At 34.9% G+C, this 22798-nt stretch overlaps 1 protein-coding gene across 1 annotated transcript in view; it reads right to left on the bottom strand.

Moving 5' to 3' along the window:
* Positions 1–205: 205 nt before the first annotated feature.
* The window catches only part of LOC132759078 (argininosuccinate synthase-like), a 41216-nt gene continuing 18623 nt past the window's right edge, over positions 206–22798 (bottom strand). The window contains exons 3-14 of the mRNA XM_060750803.1: positions 22583–22707; positions 21953–22073; positions 21294–21368; positions 20349–20419; positions 19039–19160; positions 12618–12702; positions 11381–11445; positions 10748–10821; positions 7546–7603; positions 4948–5104; positions 3760–3825; positions 206–965 (exon numbers count right to left, since the gene is read on the bottom strand). Of these exons, the coding sequence (XP_060606786.1) occupies positions 926–965; positions 3760–3825; positions 4948–5104; positions 7546–7603; positions 10748–10821; positions 11381–11445; positions 12618–12702; positions 19039–19160; positions 20349–20419; positions 21294–21368; positions 21953–22073; positions 22583–22707 (1059 nt within the window). The 3' untranslated portion in view covers positions 206–925. The remainder of the gene's footprint in view (positions 966–3759; positions 3826–4947; positions 5105–7545; positions 7604–10747; positions 10822–11380; positions 11446–12617; positions 12703–19038; positions 19161–20348; positions 20420–21293; positions 21369–21952; positions 22074–22582; positions 22708–22798) is intronic.

Below are 22798 nucleotides of genomic sequence, written 5' to 3'. Positions count from 1 at the left end.
CCCCTTTTCACAGACAAATGTTCAAATAATTAAAACCAGTGCTAAAGTGTAGGGCATCTTATAAAACTGAATAAATACATTGTACAAGATATATAAGCAAGTTGTAAAAATATGGAGAAAATGCCTGACAACAGTCTGATATTTATAAATACCTTATAGAATTTTGGTTGAACGTAGTTTGTAATTTGCAAAAGAATATTAAGCATTTACATCTTTCTATTTTTTTTTATTTACCAAATACATATGTAATATCTTTGTTGAAATTACTTGAGAAAATACAAAGTTCAGATCAGTAAAATGAAAGTAAGCGATTCTTGAGTATCGAACCTAAGACCTCTTATTTAAAAAACGAGCATCTTACTACTGAACAACGGCCTGTGCACGATATCGCCGGTAAAGGTTAGGGTACTTATACAATTCGTTGTGTAAGGGGAGATAATCATAACTTCGGGCGTCAAAACATACGACATTTTATCCCTTTTGTCTTATTTTTTTTATATTTTTAACACAATATTCTCTCATTAAAAAATGACCGTGTGTGCATTCTTTGCTGCTTTTATTACTGTCTTATCATAAATAATCTAAATGAAAAATTCGTATTACATTATAATGATTGACCAATCCCGTGCGCATTTAAAATGAATTATTTATTTGTAAGATATCTTATTTGTAAGATTGCAAACGTAAACTTCTGATATGTTGTTTAAGCAACTGAGCAGATTTTCGAGTACTCAAAAGCAAAACAAAGAATGAAACAATATAAATGAAAAGGAATAGACAATGAAAAATAGAAAAACTCGTCTATATAAAGCATTGTAAGGAAAAAGTAAATTTTTGAAATATAGTTCCATAAAATCTTTGTTATATGATAGTTGTCGCATTGTTACAGTTTTGTCAGTTCATCTATAAGCCACTTCAAATCACTTTATTTTTCTGTATTCCGCAGCCTTTGATATTCCCGCAATCTGAAACATAATAAACTTGCAGATACAACTTTGATATCTGGTTCATTTGTTTGCTTTTTACGCCAATATGAATATATGAGCCGCGTCACGACAAAACCAACATAGTGCGTTTGCGACCAGCTTGGATCCAGACCAGCCTGCGCATCCACGCAGTTTGATGAGGATCCATGCTTTTCGCTAACCAACCATATTACAAGTAGAGAAACTGATAGCGAACAGCATGGATCCTGATCAGACTCTGCATCAGATGTAAAAGGCAAATGACCATTATGCCCTGGTCACATATTCACGGATAATGCCACGGAAGAGTTACGGTCTAATCGTTCACGGATTACTACGGAAATGTGAAATTCCGTTGTCCGCTACGGTTCCAGTACGGACACACAATGGTATGAGTACGGAGTCTGACGGATTTACCACCAAAAGCCCCCGGAGAGACACGGATTGTTACGGACCGACACGGTTTGATACGGAGCGACACGAATCAGGACGGACGCACTACTGATACACTACGGTCTGTTACGGTATAAGCACGGGTTAGTACGAATAAGTACGGTCTGATGCGGAGAAGAACGAATTGATACGGAGAATAACGAATTGCCACGGATCTATACGGACCTATTATATCCGTCCAAAACCTCTTGCATGCAAAGTTTCAAAATGCCTCACAAGAAAAGAACACATAAAAAAGGAATTGCAAAGTTCAATGATTTTGGCGGAGAGGATTCGGCCTCATCGCGTTCGACCCCCGAGACATATCAGGTCCGATTAAAGTAGATTTCTTGAAGGACGCCGGAACCTAAACAAGGTCGGCTATGAGAGCCTCATACTAAACATGAAGGGGTCTTCGTAAAAGCCCATCTCTAGTCCACCATCTCGTCTACATTAGGACTAGTAATCATTAATGAAAAATGTTGATCAATACTGCTTCTCTTTTAATTTTAAAATTTGCTGTTAATTTTACAATTACATTAATCATCGTGAATGTTTATGTTTTAAAAATATGTAAAAAGCTTGTTAATTAATCTTATTATCATTCAAGAGCCAGCGTCCGAGGCTTATGAGACACTTCGTTTTATGTACATATTTACTCCATTCTCACGATCCAATGTTTGTAAAATATGTAACATTAAATGTTATTCTATCACTTATGAATTGGTTTGCCGTAATGACTGCTTTGATGCGCAACTGCGTGTTGTTGTTGTGAGTAGCTTCGTGTTTTTCGCTTACAGCCTACAGCCTCACCGCTGGCTTCCACCTAGTGGGAACCGGGGAGCCACTTGAAAGCCTTCCCTGCCAGTTATAGCCTCTCATGCAGTAAGACCGCTGTGGCCCATTTATGGGACCTCCCCGAGGTGGCAAACGGAAACTGGGCACCTTGCGGCCCCAGGCTAAACCACTCGGTCTTGGAGGATCTAGGCCCCTAAAGGCATGGCTTGCATGGCCCACCGGTGTGTGGATATGCCCTGAAGCCTGCTAACCTAGAACCCAGCTATGGGTCAAAATAGCTCCACAGCCTCGTGGTTTAACAAATGGCCTGTCACAACCTGGGTGACAGTAGCTGGAACGACGAGCACCATCATAACCGGTGTAACGGCAATCCAGCAGTGGTCTCTGAGCACAACAGCCCGAGTTAGATCGGAACGGTGGAGAAGGACAACTCTTATACCAAACCAAGGGAGACAACCCTTTCAAAATCACCACTGCCTTGTGGTCAGTCGTTGGGTCGGCAAGGGCTTTGGGTGAGGTAACCCTAACCAACCTAGAGAGTTGAAATCGGAGATGCTGGGCCATTGGCACTCTCTAACAAACCACTGCATCACGTAACCAACGCTATGACTACACGAAACAAGCGTGATCGTGTAGAGCGAACGCCAGTAAGTAAGTAAGTACTTATGAATTGTAGTACGATATAAATATATTTTTAACTCTAGGCATGTCATCAAGCAGCTCGACGACTGCCTCTGCATTCTGAGCAATTTCAATATAAATTTGTAGCCAGTAAATGGCAATTATCATTTATTGAATATTCCCGCAAATATGTCTGTTTTTAACAAGAAGCTTGAAAAAGTACATTCTACTTAATTTTATCCGTACTAAACAGTGGTGGACCGTACCATTCCGTACCGTTTCGTGTTGCAACGCAATATACCGTATAAGACAGTGCTAATCCCTGCCTCTCCGTAGCACAACGTATTACGATCGTGGCTTTCCGTGACAATGCCGTATTAATCTGTATTAAAACCGTAGCTTATACGTAGGGTAACGTACAAATACGTAGTTCTCCGTACCAAACCGTGGAAATCCTTGACAAGTTGGTGGACTACGAATCAGTACGGACTAGTACGGTTTTCGTACGGACAAGTACGTATCAGTACGGTTTAATACGGACTAGCAGGGATACGCTACGGTTGATTTTTCCGTAGCAAATTTTTGTGCATGTTCAAAAATTGTCAAGGATCGTTACGTATATACAAGGACTACTACGATTGATTAAGGTTACATTACGGAGAGCTACTGACCAGTACGGGTAGCTACGGACGATGCCGATGTACGAACCAGCGTCCCTTTGATCACAAACCCCGATGCTCTCCCTTTTTGAGCGGGCGGACATTATTTCCGAAATGGCAAACTTAAGGAACGCTAAGATATATTGTGATATTCCTAGATACTTAAACTATATAATTATATATATATACGCTGGTGACTCAAATGAACCATTCAAATAAAAGAAATAAAGTTTGTTAAACAACTTTTATCTTTTAAAATTTAAATAAAATAATAATAATAATACCTTAGTGCATTTATTTTAATAAAACCTCCAGCATCCATTGGTTCATACTCCCCTTGTACGTTCATACTAAAATCAATAATATAACAGGGAATTAAAACCTACATATTCTATGTTAGGGCGTACTATGAACATGTTCAGATAGTTCCACCATTAAAGGGACGAGGCTGACATTTTATGACATGACGGGACTGGAAATAATTTTTCGAGATTAATGCGCCATATGACGAATGTCCAGATCAAAATTTTATGTACGAAATTTCATATCATTCGCTCAATTTGCAAGAATGATTATCCTAATTGTGTCTTATTGTAAAATAACCCGTACTAAAAGGTATTGCAACGCATTTAACTCAAACTGGGCTTTGAATATGACAAAATACCATTTTAATTCATTTCTGCGTATATATTGTTATTATATTTGCATACCTTTCTGTTTATAAAAAGTGCCTAAGCTTATCTATGTAAGAAATTCAAATTTTATGTTTTTAGGCTTTTGGACCTCAGTAGAGTTCCTTTAATGCATTTGATCACAACAGTATGTATTCGTTAGTCAGAAATAAAGTTTTGATTTAAGGTAACTGACTATATGAACAATAATGAATAATTTGGACCCAAGTGCCATTATGAAACATGTTCCGCTTAATTCTGTGATTTCGACGACAAATATTAATTGATACACAAATAAACGGAATGCTAATGAACTTGATCAACATTTCTAAAATAAGAATCACGTGCTTGCATTGCCAAGACTATTCTGACATCTATATAATAATATATACTATTTGTAAGATAATATAGAATCTGACAGGTTTTTACCTAACTAATTCCTCATTATATAAACTATTTGTAAGATAATATAGAATCTGACAGGTTTTTACCTAACTAATTCCTTATTATATAAACTATTTGTAAGATAATATAAAATCTGACAGGCTTTTACCTAGCTAATTCCTCATTATATAAACTATTTGTAAGATAATATAGAATCTGACAGGCTTTTACCTAGCTAATTCCTTATTATATAAACTATTTGTAAGATAATATAAAATCTGACAGGCTTTTACCTAACTAATTCCTTATTATATAAACTATTTGTAAGATAATATAGAATCTGACAGGTTTTTACCTAACTAATTCCTTATTATATAAACTATTTGTACGATAATATAAAATCTGACAGGCTTTTACCTAACTAATTCCTCATTATATAGAGAATTGGGTGACTTCCGGCCAAGTATATACACGCCACCTTTGTATATCTTTAGTGTAACCGACCCTTCAACAAATGTCTGACTTCCGGCAATACAGCTTCGGGTGTACTCACACTCTGGACTGAACCAAAATCCTAAAAAAAATACAAATATGTATAACTGATACACTTACATAACTGCTTAGTACGTTACTGTAGTGCCTTAAATGCTGACATAATACTTATTTTTTGAATATACGTTTGGTTATATTTTCGTCGCCAGGTTTATCCGTTTTCGGCTCCATTACTTTATTTCCTGAATATATTAAATTCAAGAAAATTGAATCAAATTGACTCTCATCGCTGTAGGTTCGAATCCGCCGGGGACTTCGGACTCTATAATATGAGAGAACTATCCAGCTAACTTAGTTTTATAAAGGACCCGCTCGGACGGTGGGCACCTGAGGTCTTCCTCATCCAGTAAGGATGAGATATCACCACATGGCCTTTACAGTGTTTTTGCGACGTAAAATCAAACAACAAAAATTTCAAAAAAAAAAAAATAAATTAAAAAAAACCTAATAACGCACAATAACCCTTTACGAAATAACTCCTTCCTATAATCAAACTCACACAATATTACACTTACTTATCTCCCTTGCCCAGTATCTCTCTTTCTTAATATGTCTCTCTAACTCACTATATCTCTTTACTCTGTCGCGCGTACACACTCGCTTAATATCTATTTTACTTAATATATCGCGTATTCTTTATATATCTTACCTACTATCTCTTTCGCAATACCTCTCTTTAAACTTAATACCTCTTTTATTCAAAATATTTTATAATTATGTCTCTTATTTACTATCCCTCTACCTGTCACCTCTATCAATCACTATATCTATACTATATTACCTATCATTCTAAATAATTACAACTCTTACTCACAATCCCCTCTACCTTACGAACTCTCTTATCCACTATCGCTCTACCTCATTTTCTCTCTTACTCACTAACCATCTAACGCATTACCTCTCTTACTCACTACCCATTAACGCATCACCTCTCTTACTCTTTAACTCTCTTATGCATTACCTCTCTTACTCACTCTCTAACGCATTACCTATCTTGCTCACTATCTCTCTAAAGCATCTGCTCTCTTACAAACTAACACTCTAACGCATTAGCTCTCTCACTCACTATCACTCTAACTCATCACCTTTCTTACTCATTAACACTCTAACGCATTACCATTCTTACTCACTCTCTAACGCATTACCTATCTTGCTCACTCTCTCTTTAGCATCTGCTCTCTTACAAACTAACACTCTAACGCATTAGCTCTCTCACTCACTATCACTCTAACTCATCACCTTTCTAACTCATTAACACTCTAACGCATTACCTCTCTTACTCACTCTCTAACGCATTACCTATCTTGCTCACTTACTCTTTAACGCGTCATCTCTCTTACTCATTATCTCTCGAACTCACCACTTCTCTTGCTCACAATCACTGTAACGCATTTGCTTTCTTACTCACTTACTCTCTAACGCATTTCCTCTCTTGCTGACTAACTCTCTAACGCATTACCTCTCTTACTCACTAACGCATTACCTCTCTTACCCACTAACTCTAACGCATTACCTCTCTTGTTCACTAACTCTCTAACGCATTACCGCTCTTGCTCACTAATTCTCTAACGCATCACCTCTATTGATCACTATCTCTCTAACCCATTACCTCTCTTGCTCACTTACTCTCTAACGCATTACCTATCTTGTTCACTAACTCTAACGCATTACCTGTCTTTCTTACTAACTCTAACGCATTACCACTCTTGCTTACTAACTCTAACGCATTACCTGTCTTGCTTACTAACTCTCACGCATTACCTGTCTTGCTTACTAACTCTAACGCATTACCACTCTTGCTCACTAACTCTCTAACGCATTGCCTATCTTGCTTACTAACTCTAACGCATTGCCTATCTTGCTTACTAACTCTAACGCATTACCCATCTTGCTTACTTACTCTCACGCATTACCTGTCTTGCTTACTAACTCTAACGCATTACCACTCTTGCTCACTAACTCTCTAACGCATTGCCCAGCTTGCTTACTAACTCTAATGCATTACCTATCTTGCTTACTAACTCTAACGCATTACCTCTCTTACATACTACATGTGTATATCTCTAATGCATCACCTCACTTATTCACTAACTTTAACGCTTTACCTCCGTTGCTCACTATCACTCTTACGCATTACCTATCTTGCTTACTAACGTTAACGCATTACCTCTTTTGCTCACTTAAATTACTGTTACTCACTAGCTCTCTAAACGATTACCTCTCTTACTGCTCAATGTCCATCTACATTATTATCTTTTAATTCTCATTATCTCATACTCATTACCTCTCTAACTTACTACCTCTCTTACTCAAAACCCTTTCTTCTGAATACCTCCTCTGTTAGTTTTACAAAAAACATCTTAAATCAATTGACGATCTTATATATATTAAATTGAATGTTTACGTGTACACAATAAAAAAAACTTTAATAGAAACACTGTTTAATACAGAGTATTTGCTTACCTTTATAAACTTGTTCTGAAAATTTTATGTCAAGATCACGTTTTATCTTCCTCACTTCCTGAAATAAATTTTAACAAACAGAAACAGCAAATAAAGTTTGTTTCATTGTTTATTTCATTTTTTACAACAACATGTTCATAATGATGATAATAAAATGGCACACTAGAAACTAATTTTTGCAATGTGTAATTACAATGTACTTGCAATTGTAACCATTCGGCCCTTTACCGTTGGTAACATAGGTAATCAAAGTGCTCATTCAGTATTAAAATAGAAAATTAATGCACATTTGTCCGTCATTGACATTTATAGAAGCACGAGGACGCAGTTAAAGCGCGGAGGGCGTGGGGTTTGATAAGTCAGTGGGCTTCTCTCGATGTTCATGCATAAAGGAATGTGCATAATCATTATTCTTGCATAAAAATTCACTTGTAATCATGCTCATGCTTAATTGTAGTGTGCTGTCACGTGCTAGTAACGATGCTTTTGAACGGTTACATTTTCACTGTTGTACAGCGTCCACCGGAAATAGCCCCTAAAAACACCGAAAACGAAAGTAGAAAGCTGCATACCGAGTACACCCAAGGTAATGTTTTAACTTATTTCTTCATCATAACTTCATCGATTTTTCCAAACTAAACAATATTGTGATACTAAATGTTTCTAGTTTTAGAGCATTATATGCTTTTGTTTGCAAATTGAATACTTTTTGTTAACTAGGCGATAAAATGTAGCGTATTTGTTGACATGTGCGAACGATGTTGATATTTACCACTAAATTAAGCCCAAAACGCATTTGCTGTATCAAAATTCGCTGTTTAACACAAACTATAGTTATCCCTCTACTTATATTTGAGTTTCCACCCTTCAATTCGAGCTGCCTTTAACAAAATTTGCAAAAAACGGCCTTGCCTTGTGTACAGAGTCTAACAAAGAAAACAAATTCAAGGGAACGGGGTGTAGTAGTTTAATGTACAGGGTTTAGTAGATGTGTACGGTGTATAGCAGTCACATATTTTTTAAAGTATAGTCTTTTATATTATTTTTAATTGGAAATAATCTCAATTCAGGTTAAACATGGATAAATTAGAGGACGATACAGAGTTATTTGGTAAATAATATAACTTTTAACTGTTTTTGAGCCTAAAAGTATAACTACATTTAATTCTTATTGTAAGATCATAACAACCATAAGATGAATAGTATCTGTCGGTATTTATATGACACATGTTGAGGAGTCTTCTGACCAACTCGCTGAATGGAAATAGTCCGAATGGGGATTTATACATATACATGTATAACTACACTACACGTAAGACAGGAGGTCGATAATTGATCAGACACTTAAAAGATTATGCACGTGTGTCATTTTCTACAAAACGGCATCAGCACTGTCTTCTATGAAACAGTCTTAGTCCCCTTATATAAGCTATAATTAGTCGTCTTAGAATAATATTGAGATACTTGAGATACCGTTTCTCTGCTACAATTTGTTGCATAGTACACATTCTTCTAGCTGACCACTGTCTTTAAATGAATAAATTACAGTTGGTAGAATCTGTACAAACTCTGCACATGCGTCATCTTCTTGAGATAAGTCCAATGTACAAAACTCAGCATTTGTGGAAGAAACATCAGATGTACAGAATTCATTTTCATTGAGATTGCCAAATTTTATGATTTTCTTGAATGGACTATCCTTTGGTACATTGTTCCCTCTAGAAATATGAAATCTCTTATTTTTGTCAGCAATAGCTTTTGTTCGACCTTGTTCTGTACATAACTATGCGGTCACTTTGTAGTTAATGATTTTACCAAAGCTCATTAACATATTTTTGTTTTTCATTGAAGTCTTAAGACCAGTAAAGTAATAAACCAATATAACAAGTTTAGTTCACAATGCATAACTCGAACATGGTTTGATATTGTTTAAGACAAATTATAGAATTTGCTGTAATGTTCTACCCATATGGATTGAAATTGCGGTCTTTTGAGTTTTACATTTTTCCTATTAACTTCTAGTCAAGAATTAAAACGTGGTCTAGCAGGACGGAAACTGTTTACTGCAATTAATATACATGTTGCGTAACATGTTTATAATTTAATTAAACATGTTTATCTTTTATAAAATAAAAATAATTCACTTCACAATCCCTGCTCCCGACATCGATCGTTTTCTTCATCAGCGTACGTGTATATGCTCTGGTACTGAATTTATTTTGCAGAAAATGACATTCGTTTACCTACTACACCCCGTACACTCGCTGACAGTTTTCCATCTTCACCCCGTACATATCTGTGCTAGACTCTGTACACAAGGCAATGCCGTTTTTCGCAAATTTTGTTAAAAGCAGCTCGAGTTGAAGGGTGAAAACTCAAATATAAGTAGAGGGATGACTACAGTTTGCATTAACGGCGGAATTTGAAAAGCGTTTTGGGCTTGATTTAGTGGTAAATATCAACATCATTCGCAAATGTCAACAAATACGATACAATTTATCGTCTAGTTAACAAAAAGCATTCAATTTACAGACAAAAGTAAACACTGCTCTAAAACTAGAAACATTTAGCATCACAATATTGTTTAGTTTGGAAAAATCGACGATGTTATGATTTAGAAATAAGTTAAAACATTACCTTGGGTGTACTCGGTATGCAGCTTTCTACTTTCGTTTTCGGTGTTTTTAGGGGCTATATCCAATGGACGCTGTACAATAGTGATTTTGATAATGTAGCTTCTGGGGCTGTCATTGCAGTAAGCTATTTTCAAATGGCGCCATAACAAAGCATATAAAAAACGTGCAAACAACGGTGCGTGCTCACGTGACTTTCTTCAGTAAATGCATATTTGAGCCGCGCCATGACAAAACCACATAATGGGTTACAGACCCTATAACAAGTAGAGAAACCGATAGCGAACAGCATGGATACTGATCAGACTGCGCGGATGCGCAAGCTGGTTTGGATCCATGCTGGTCGCAAACCCATTATGTTGGTTTTGTCATGACACGGCTCAATTTTCTTCTCTGCATGCGCAATGTTTATGCAAGAATGGGGGTTACTAACAAGAACCTATTAAGGCGGGATATATCAATTATAGCCGTGTTCAGCAAAACTAAAAATATTTAATAGTAATAATGAGACATCGTTGTCAATTTTAGTAATTGATGAATTAATAAATGAAAAGCCGGAAAGTATTTACCCTGTCTAATGTGAAAACTTCCAGGTCAATGTGAGCAGCTAGAAGAATGTTTCCACCAGGTGTCTCATAGATTCCTTAATATAAAAATAACATCAATCATTTTCAACTATATGTACAGGGATTGAGCAGTAACAGTTTTTTTTGGTTCCGTCAGAATTGGTTTACTGAATAGTTGGCTAATTAAAGGCAGAATCTGGTCGTAACTTATCATTAATTAACAATGGATGCAATTAAAATGAGATTACAACAGACAGTACTGGTAATTTTAAAGTATTCTCCTAAATAGTCCAGTAAATTTTGTGTAAGTTAACCCTTAACCTGCTGGAACCAATAGTGACAAGACTTTGACATCAGTATGAAGTAAGGTTAGTCTACACATTTGTGCGATCTCAACATGCTCTTGGTATTGTTTGAAGTTCAATTCTTGTATTTTGATCTTCAAATCTCGTTAAATTTTGTAATGAATGCTTGCTCCAAATTTAAAGTAGGATCAATCAATTGCAAAAATAAGGCTTCACTTATAGCGAACTCGGTTATATCGAATTTCCTCTTAATTACAAATGTAGATAAATTCAGCAGGTTCGACCTTCAGCTGACACATTAAGTTTTGATTTGATGTATAATATTCTTTACCTCTTGATTTCATCCCTATAAATCTGTTCTCGACTATATCTATCCTCCCGACACCATTCTGTCCTCTGAAAATTACAACTTCTTGTATATAAATGGTAATCGTAATGTTAAACCCCAGACACACTAGAGCTTACGATTACTTACGACCACCGGCGACTTGTAAAACTGACGATCATCAGCGATTGTCTGCGACCAAAACCATTTATGCACAGATAAATTTACGTTTGCGAGTATCGTAAGACAAGTAATCATTGAAAATCGTACGACAGGTCATAAGTAAACGTACGATGGTCTCAAGATTGCCTGGGATTACTTACGACTACCCGTGTCATAACATGCGATCACCTACAACTTGTCGTACGACCATCACACGATTACTAAAGACTACTTAGGATTATCAGTGACTAGTGGCAATTTGTAAAGACTGTCGTAAGATTGTCGCACTTCCGAACAACCATCGTGCGACAGTCTTAAGACCTTATAAGATCACTAGCGACCTGTTTGATCGCAAGGAGGTTTTTGTGCAAGCTCAAAAACCTCTTTACGACTGAAATTGGTCGTGGGACCTAAATAAGATAACCTGCGACTGCCAAAGATCACCGATGACCGTCGTAAGACGTTTTGAAGATTGTCCGCGACCAGAGGTCACTCGTGATCGTGAACTGGTCTTCACTGGTCGTAAGCTCTAGTGTGACTGGGGCTTTACGTACATAAACATATACACGCATATTGTATTTCGGCACCAAATCATAGGCGTTCGGCATATTTGTCTTGTCATTAATGGTAAAATTATCATAAAATTATCTCCCCTCGATCATCAAGAACAAAATTACTATCCAGCATTCGTCTAATATACATAATATATTATTTTCAAAAAAGCTAAAGTTAATTTGAAACAAATATTTAACATTAAAGTACTAGTGGCAAGTGATGCTTCATTATGATAATATGGTTTGTCAAATAATGGTTTCAACAAGACATACACTGTTGTTATTTTCTTAATCTGACATTTACTCCAAAGAAGGTTGGTGGCCCTATCAATGAGCCTTCTAGTATCTAAATGAAAACGCAACTTTAGAAAGTATTTCTCAACCAAAGTAATTTAATCCACTTTTAGTCCTAAAAGTTTTCATTCTCTCAAAACATTCCTGCAACTGTTTCAGTTTTCAGATTTTTTTTGCTTACCATTTTAATTTATTTCAAACTTGTAAATTAGAGTCGTGTAAAAATATATTACCCAATCAGATTACAGTATTGAAAAAGCTCCAGCGGTTGAGTTTTTACCGTGCCGTCACCTTCATTCCGTACTGAAACCGGAAGACCTAAATAACGAAATATTTTGTCCTCTGTTAGTTTTGCCAAGTTTTATTTATTATGTACTTAAGTAGGTCCAACTTTAAAAATTAAAATAAATGAACAACAAGTTATTGACACAAGCATGATATTTGGACTAATACTATAAGTATAAGGCCCCCCTAGATCATTGCAAACTGTTTGCAAAGTGACAAAATGAAACAGATAAAAGAAACGAACATAAACATTTCAAATTGTTTAATTTGTTGTAAGCGACTTTGGATGCCAACTGTTTCACAATACTTTTACTTAAGTACAAACATTTATAGAGTACAAATGTAACGTCAGAGACTTAATTTCCATGTTAACTTACATAACACACAAACATATACAATACAAAATCTTAATAACTTGGCGCAACTTCATATTTTAAGATTGGTTAGATATTAAAATTAGAATTTTCTTCAGTCATTATCGTCGGCTGTCCTAGCGCTGAATAACCACGTTGTACATTATACCCGAGAAACCTGGGCGCTGCACAGCGCCACCTATAGCAAATAATTACAACGAAACAGGGGGAAATAATTATCTTCTAATTCACTGCGTTCAAACGCAGAAAATTATATATACTTTCCGATATTGTTACTTATAAAATAAATGTATAATATTTTTTTCTGGTTGCTGCACATGCCAGTTCATTTAGTTAATTGAACTTAATTCTACTTGAAATTATAAAAAGGCACATTTATTATTCAAGTATGCATGTTTATATAGCAATATTTGTACCATTCGCCAATCAATGATATCAAAAACATTTAGATACATTATTTATTGCTGGATTTTTTTTATATTGAGTACAAAAGTAAATATTTAACATTTACTCGACTTTTTTGTATTTATCATATTCTTTGAACTAAATAATGATTTCAGGTAGATTAAATAAAAGGCAGGCAGTTCATAATGAGACATCAGATGTCAATGAAAGCAGAAACTGTGTAGTAACTGGCTCGCCATCTCCAAATTTGTGCGTACACTGACATTTCATCAATCTTACTGATATACTCGAAAAATGTAGCGTGTATTTCTTAGTAATCACTCGACCATGCCGGTTTTTATGCAGCATTGTTGTATATTATTTATGTATACTTTTAATTGTTTCAATTTTTTTATCCGTTTTTCTTTTATAAAAGACACCAATTTTGCGTGATTAATACTTTGTTATTTCGATAATGGCATTCCATAAACAAGAACAATTCTAAGCAAAACAATTGAAGGCCCGAAACGTACAATACAATGCATACAAATCTACGGTGTTCCGTTTGGACACTCGTGACTTTTTATTTAGTCTGTACCCGCGATGCGCGATGGTATGATGGTGAAAACGTGATAGCACGATGGTACGATGGTGAAAACACGATGGTACGATGATGATCGCGATGATACGATGGTGAAATCGCGATGGAACAATAGTACGATGGTGAAAACGCGGTGTTACATCCCTTTTTCACCATCGTACCATCGCCATTTCACCATCGTACCATCGCGCTTTTACCATCTTACTATCGCGTTTTCACCTTCGTACCCTCGCGTTTTCACCATCGTACCATCGTGTTTTCACCATCGTTCTATCGTTCCATCGCGTTTTCACTCTCGTTCCATCGTGCATCGCGGTAACAGACTAAATTAAAAATCACGACTGTCATAACGGAACACCGTACAAATCTCGTACATGTCATAGCGTAGCATGGAGGAGTCTGTTAGTGTAACAAGAGCGGTTATTCCGTCTGCTTAACGTACACCTTTGTCACCATCGGAGCATCACTTCAAATTCGGTGTTTGATATCCGGTCTAAATCTAAGATTATTTAATATAAGTGGTTCTCTTTTCTGATGATATGAATCATTTATTCAAATATACTCAAAAATGAAAACCGTAATTCAACCTTGGTACTATTCCAACGTTCTATACTTATTTCGTGTGCTGAGTGTGTTACTTTTACCAAAATGATATCGAACATATTATTGCGAAATAAAGTAGGGAAATACAACTCACTATCAGGGGTTCATTAAAGGGCCGTTGTAGTCACGGAAAAAAACTGTTCATTTATAATGTATTATATAGACCTATCACAACAGCAAGTAATGAAAGCCAGAATTGCGCAGAATAAGATATAGGTATACAGAAAATATCAGATGTTTTATCTGAAAAAATCGTTTAGTATTTTTGGAGAGTTAAAACATTTAAGACAGAAAACAAATAATAGAATGAGAAAATATAAAAGCTCATGATTTAATCAAAACTGTGAGGTCGCTAGAAAAGAGTTAAAACGTGCAAATAAAAAATATTGTAAGAACAGGTCGAATCAAAATATAGAAATACTAGTTTACAACAGACGTCTTTATAGAATAGTTTTGGAAGGAAATTAACAAAAATTAAAAAAGAAATCCTAGACTAGTAAAAAATAAATGTCATCTTAAAATGTTTTAACATTTCAAAAACGTGTTTCCAAATGAAGAGACATACAAGAATAATTTCATTTGAGGAACATTTAGATAATTATAATATAGAGTTTACATCAATGATGAAGAACTTCAATCATCGTGAGCTCCATGATGTGATAAATGCTATTCTCCCCCGCCCCCACCCCCAGGCCCCACCCCCTTAAGAGCGGTCAAAGTGCTGGTAGAAAACCTTACTCCAGAGATATTTATTGAATATAAAAACATTTTAGCACCAATACCGTGTTATGTACATTGTTTAATCATATATTTGATACAAAATGAATATTTCGAAACGTGATGTAGCTCTAGGTGAATTTGGACGATTTACTCAATTACTTCTGCGAAAAATCAGACTTATTAAGTACTTGTACAGAATTATGAAACCCCAAAGCCCTATTTTATACATGCTGATGAAGTTTTAAAAGATGCAAATGGTAATTTATTAAATTAAAAAGTTACAATATGTTTAAAATTGAATTTTATTCAAGAGAATTATTGAAGCTAATTATCTAAACCATCGTAATATGATATTAAGATTTAAGTGCTCTATGCACAAATAAGCTATTGAAAAGGGTAGACATAGAAATATTGGGGAGGAAAAACAAACGTTTCGCAAACAAATTGAGACTTTGTATCATTTTTTATTAGAATGTCCACATTATTATGACACGAGGAAAACTTGTTTATCGAAATATTATTGTCCATTGCCTAATTAAATAAATTGATATCAATAAAGAATTGTACTAACAAAAATTTAATTGTTAACTTAACAAAATATTCAGCGATAAAACTAAAAATTGAATTTGCTTAATACATTTGTTTGAATTATTGTACACTGAAAAATATGATCATAATTGAGAATGTATCATACGTTTTCTCGACCTTGTATTCTTTTGCCAAAACGTAACTTAGAGATGAACATGTTGTGACGATGTTGGTAGTTTTCATTCGATTCGGGAAGCCACATTGAATTCGCCTGAGCACAGTTCAACCACCGCATCTTTCCTGGGCAGGCTGTCAAGCAGTTTACCAGTACTAGTTGCCTTCACTTTCGCAAGGAACTGAAACTGTACATGCTAGAGCAGAGGTACAATGCGAATGACTGATCAATCACAACGAAAGTGACCTGCGCCGTGCGGGAATCGAACCCGATTTACAGTCCAACGCTCTCCCTATTGAGCTAACCGGACGGCTAGATAATCTTACTAATTAATATTTGACTTCACTTGTTATTAACAACATATTTTATAACATATTAAAGATCCTGTGACTCAAAATTTTGTATGGTATAATATCATAAATATAATTCTCAAACGAATATTTATCAATATTGTAAGTTCTAAAAAGCATTATTTGTAAAGATATTACCGAATTTACATAACATGTGAATAAAGGGAAGTAATTAGAAATTTAATTGCCATTTTTTTCAATAAGAAATGAATGCATATATTTCAATGATTACTTATAATGCGTATAAACATTTGCAGTACATATGTAACATATTCTTGGATGTTTGAACATTGTTTTAGAAGAATAATTATATACATATGTAACATTTCACTTTACAGTTGTTACATCCTTAATTACAACATACAGGATCTTAAAGAAGCGGTAAACAAATCTATAGTAACATCAGTTCTGATAACCGTTTTGTAATCATTAGCAAGTTCATAAATATTTACAGTGTGTCACAACACCATGAAGTAATAATTGCAGTTACACACAAAAAAAAATAAAAACAAAATAATCACAAAACGTTTACTCGAGAATACTTGAGTATAATACTAGTCTTTAAATGACACAATTGGTATATTTATGATTTATTCATGTTGATGCTGTATTTTAAACATATTTCCAAGGGAAAAAACTCAGTCTCTTATATAAACAGACAAATATATAAACATTAAAGATGTATAGTTTATTAATACACTGTCTAATCGCTAATCATGCATCGTTTATATCAATTGACAAATGTTAAGTTACGTTCATTCTTTCTCTGTCGCCACAAAACTCAAACAGTACTTGCCGTACACTAGTATAAATGTATTTGATTACGTGTTTTTTTTTTGTTTTGTTTTTTAAAATATTTTTTTTTGTTGTCGTCAGATTGTTTTACAGACACTCACACAGTGGGAAGAACTTGTTAGTTTTGTCAACAGGCGAGCAAGAATAGTCATCTAGGCAATAGCCGCCAGATGGAAAGATGAAAACGCAGTCCGTTGTAAGAGTGGTTCCGTTGTTCAAGAGTTTCTCAGGCTGTCCAGGGCACCAAAGCGGGGGACCAGACGATAGAACGCTGTTGTCGTCCGACCAGAGGAAGCTCTTAGTTAGTGTGGAGTACTTTGCCGCAATCCAAAATCCGATACTTCTTTTATCATTTTGAAAACGAGAAATAAGATCCGGTAAAAGTATTGTTATTGCTCCAAGCGAATGATCATTTTTGAGCAGAGCTAGACGACCACCCTTGTTGGCACATTTGAGGCTTGCATCGTTCAGAGATCTTGTGTCGATGTTGATGTATGTATAATACTTTTTTACCAGGTCAGAATATTCGTATCCTGGACAACCTCTTCTTGAAACAGACGTTGCTGTCGTATTTATTATAGGCGTCACATTTGACGTCATATTATCTGTTGTCGGCATATTCTTAATTGGTTTCTTCTTCTTATTGTAGTATACTTTTGTACTTGGGCTATCTATTAACTGGTGTGTTACATCTTCTGGTTTCACAGCTAGAAAATCGGTTGACATTAACTGACAAGAATTTGTGAATGTTGTGTAGAAGAACATCAAACAATTGTTCTGTCGGCTACATCGACTTGCGCAACGCATTTTGCTTACATTTTCGTTTCTTTCCAGAATATTATTATTGTAAATTTTTCCTGCCCATGAATCATCACTTTGCCACTCATCTGTCCGTACCGTTTCACAAACAATCCCGTTTGTCGTAAGAAAAATAACGAAAAGGGCAAACATTGCTGTATTTCCTTATTTATTTAATTATTTCAAACGTCTTCTTATATCTTATGCCTGATCAGACCCTGGGGAGCGTTTGAATTTAAACCACATGCCGCTGATTAAATAAAGCTAACTATTTGATTAGGAATCAGTATGACAGGAAATTACTTTTTTCTAGTTATAACCAAGCGTCTTATGTAACTAGGTGTCAAACGATTTAATCCAAAAGGATTGATTAATTTTGTTCTAAAACTAAGAATAGAGAACCTACTGGCCATCGATGAATACATTTCAAAACTCCTGGATAATAATAATAAACAACATACTTCAAGTGAGAGCACCGACTTCCTTCACATCAAGATAGTTTGCCGCCAAAATATCGAATGCAGACGTTAATATAAAAACACTGTTGTATTAGAGATTAATTGAGTCGCTACCTCTAAGAGACCACAGGTGTTCGGCGCATTCTATGATCACTCTACCCGCAACCCCCTCTATACCCCCTCCCCATCTTTCCTACACAATGAAAACTGTTTCGTTTTTTTATTTGTTGTTGTTGTTGTTTTCATGTAAAATATGTTTAAATACAATAATAATGATTGTGATTAAATTTCTATCATTTCAAAATATATCATTTTTTTAATAAAAGAACTTTATATAATATCTTGTATATTAAAACACATTTGTGAAATGAAAGAAAACCTGCAGTTTAGAATGGTTGAGGGTGTGTGACCAATCAACTTACAATTTATATATACATGTATACAATATTAGGCGTCCAACAGTATGTACTATAACTATAGGATAACTTGATTCGCCGATATATAATAATATAAGGTCAATAACATTTAAAATAATTCCTGTAATAAACGTTATCTTCAATGTAAATCAATAAAATAAATTTACCTTTCTGAAAGGTAATTACAAGAACGGTTGGAACATCCGGGGCTTTCTGTGGGTCTACAGTCATTTGATATAAATCATCGGGCGCCTGTGTGATAGGGTCCTCCAGTATACCAGACTCATAGCTTTAAATAAACAAAACTACCTATTAGAAACATATACATAATTATACAATTCAGCTTTCCTGGCAAACTTAGGCTTATATAATTCCACTCGGGAAATTGTAATTGTCAGGTTGGCATTATACATTTTTAAGAGATCTTTAGGCTAGGTATGAACATAGATGACAGTCATTTAACTGATTTAAAGGCCTATTAAACCTAAAAATGCTATCACTTTTATTTTTCAAAAATTCTACTATATTTCGGTGTCTTGTTACAGTTTCCAAAACATTACCCATGGGCCATATATAGCTAAGCCATTTTATGCTTCTTTTTTGCGATTCGTCAATAAGTTCAATTAAAAATCTATCATTCCATTACCTTTGTTCTTTCTACAGAAGGAAATATTTGTTCATTTCCGAGGCTTAATGTGCCTTTAAATGACAGTTCACATATTTTATTGTATAGGGCAAGTTATGATAACAAGCATTGGAGCCGCGTCATGACAAAAAAAAACCCCAACGTAATCCGTTTGCGACCAGCATGGATCCAGACCAGCCTGCGCATCCGCGCAGTCTGATCAGGATCCATGCTGTTCGCTATCAGTTTCTCTACTTGTAAAAGGGTTTGTAAGCGAACAGCATGGGTCCTGCTCAGACTGCGCGGATGCGCAGGCTGGTCTGGATCCATGCTGGTCACAACCCATTATGTTGGGTTTGTCACGACACGGCTCATTTTGTTCATTTCTGAAGCTTAATGTGCCTTTAAATGACAGTTCACATATGTTATTATATAGGGCAAGTTATGATAACAAGTATTTATTCATGTACACATATCACACTGGCAGTATACAATATATATGTAAAACAAAACCAAAGAAATAATGTTTTATGTCATAGATTTACATACAATACATAGGACACCTTAAGAACTTTCTTAAATCAAATAAAGAATGTTTTCCGTTCATGCAGTACAATTTTGCATTATGAAATACATAAGAACACACCACATCGGCTTCCGTCTGTTTACTGTTTATGGACTGAATGATTTGTCCATGTAATAATTCGGAGGTATCAGCGGTGTGTAATTCTTTTTAATTAATTGATTAATATACATTAACGATGACCAAACATTCTGCAAAAAAGGGGACCAAACTACCACACTTTTAAACTAGATTTAGACCACACATACATAAATAAGCGTTTAACGGACCTGATGTGCATCAAGTTAGCGTCCATACTCCACGGACTCTTTGGTGTCACCGGAAGTGGAATTCCTTTCTCCTAAAATTATACAAATGTCACACATGAAGGGAAATAACCGAAAAAGACCATAGTGATATTTAATAAATCAAAAACGAAGCAGAGGTCAAAAAATATAATTTGTTTAAAGATATGTGGCCTTATTCTGTAATAACTATATAATGTACAAATATGTTGTCCGATATCCTACTGGTTTCAGACTTTGTAATACAACAAAATGTTAAGATAATATTGGAATTATTTTTCTACAGTATCGAATTTGTAACATATACTAGAACCATTATTACAAACGATAAATATAAATATGTGATAATTGTTCACCGTATTATCATTATAATTATCATCTAATGTAGTTATATTTATAATAACTGTATGTAACGATATACTGTCTGTATGTGTAAAAGTCGCCGAAATAAATATCATTGCTCTTCTTCTGTAACGATCAACTTTTCTTGCATCATTTATTTGTCGTGCTATAAAGCTAGTAACATTGAATTACATTTATTTCGCAAAGACGCCATGCATTGCTTTGGTCTGCTATATGACTACCGTGATGCATTACGCTAACACAACAAGTCAAAAATTAGTTATATAATATACAAAACATGGCCGACTTTGGCTTCCATAGAATATAACCATATTTAAGAGATCTAATAATTTATCAGGTAAATTCCACAAATATTGATATTTGTAGTTAATCAACATTCTATTGAAGTTTTTATCCTATTTGTTTTATTTGCAGGAACTACGTCAAATAGTTATAAAAATAGGGGATGTCAGCAAACATATTGCCACGTATTAAATTTTACTTTATAATGGTTCACTTATGAATGTAAAATCAGATCAACGAAGTGCTCAGCAAATTTACTGAAAAGATATAAATAGTTATTATTACCTTGGCGTACTCGAAAAGATCATTACGGCCAGTAAAGCGGTTGTAGAATTCAGGTAGTCGCCATGGTGAAATCACCTGCAATTTTTAATACATCAACTTCTGCTTGTTTATCAATATATCGGATTAAAACACTGTTACCTTTCTACAGTCAACAAACACTGAACTGTCCGTATTGTTCCGAAAGTACAATTGTACATATTTTATGAAATTGTTATGTTTATGATGCCTGTTTTATGTTTTGGTAGTACAAGTTCCTTTGGCATTGGCCATATATCTTTTTGACCAGACAAAAATGTATTACAGGTAGAACTTATGTGAATCTAAGTATTAAAAATCAATACAATAGCTTTGTTAGTAAATGATCATACACAAAAAACATAACCAAGCAGGTTCACCGGCGACGACGTCCAATGTCAACCGAGACGTCAACGGAGACGCAAACACCGCCGAGTTGGTCATGACAATATATTCATTTTTTTCTCGAAAAGTGGAGCTTAAATTGTTTAATTATTGAAAATTCAACGTGCAAGAGAAAATTATGTTTCCGAGAAAATCCAGTTTTACTGATATGAATAAGTATGAGTCTCATTTGAAATTAATTGATTACGTTGTGCATATTTCACATTACAGATTACAGAATGTAAGCAAGACGTACATACTTGTATAGTGGAATGTAGAGCATATGCTGAAAGTTCGAATCGTATCTGGTCATTGCCTTTACCGGTGGCACCGTGAGCTACGTACATCGCTCCTTCTTCTTTAGCAACTTTTATCATCGCTCTATAATAACAAAACACAATCACGTGCACATGATATCATTACACGTGTCTACTCATACATTACATATAAATCTGCTGTATGGTATGAAACAGAGTTGTTGTTTTGTTTTTATACATTTATGATATTATATGTAATTTAATTATAGTCAAACTCTGTATAAGGTATGTAACATTGTTTTATTTCCGTGCAAGAAACAGGCTTAGTTAACGATCTGTAAGGTTTCCCTGTTGTTTTATTAAGTGTTCGGTGAAAATCTTTTAATAAAACATTTTATCAAGATAATTGGTGTAATTAAGGGAGAGGGGCAGAGTTATCGTATCAACGTCCGCCGGAGCATGAAATTTTGAAATTATAGTTTTCTTGTTCAATCCTGCTTGCATAGAAAATATAATGAAAATATAAAGAATATTAAATAGTCTTTGAATTTGAAAACGAACATACTTGCAGTGTTCAACCTGTTCTAAAATCATGTGTATAATCTGACAGAGAAACAATGTACATGTATATACCTGGCTATACAAGGGCGGGCGAGGGCTGTTCCCATGGGGTACCTGTCCTCGTACAGTCCATTAGCTTGTATTGATGGCCAAATAAATTCTTCTACAAACTCTTTGCGGACATCCGGTATAACCATCTATAACAAAAATCTTAAATATTAAAATGTCATCTTGATGTTAAACATATCATATTACGATTCAACAAAATTATAGTAAGATTCAACAAAA

Source organism: Ruditapes philippinarum, unplaced genomic scaffold, assembly GCF_026571515.1.
Source record: "Ruditapes philippinarum isolate M1 unplaced genomic scaffold, ASM2657151v2 ctg3657_1_1_1_1, whole genome shotgun sequence".
In the NCBI taxonomy this organism is placed as follows: Eukaryota; Metazoa; Mollusca; class Bivalvia; order Venerida; family Veneridae; genus Ruditapes; species Ruditapes philippinarum.
Note: the sequence above shows the minus strand (reverse complement) of the source record. Positions and strands in the feature narration are given on the sequence as shown.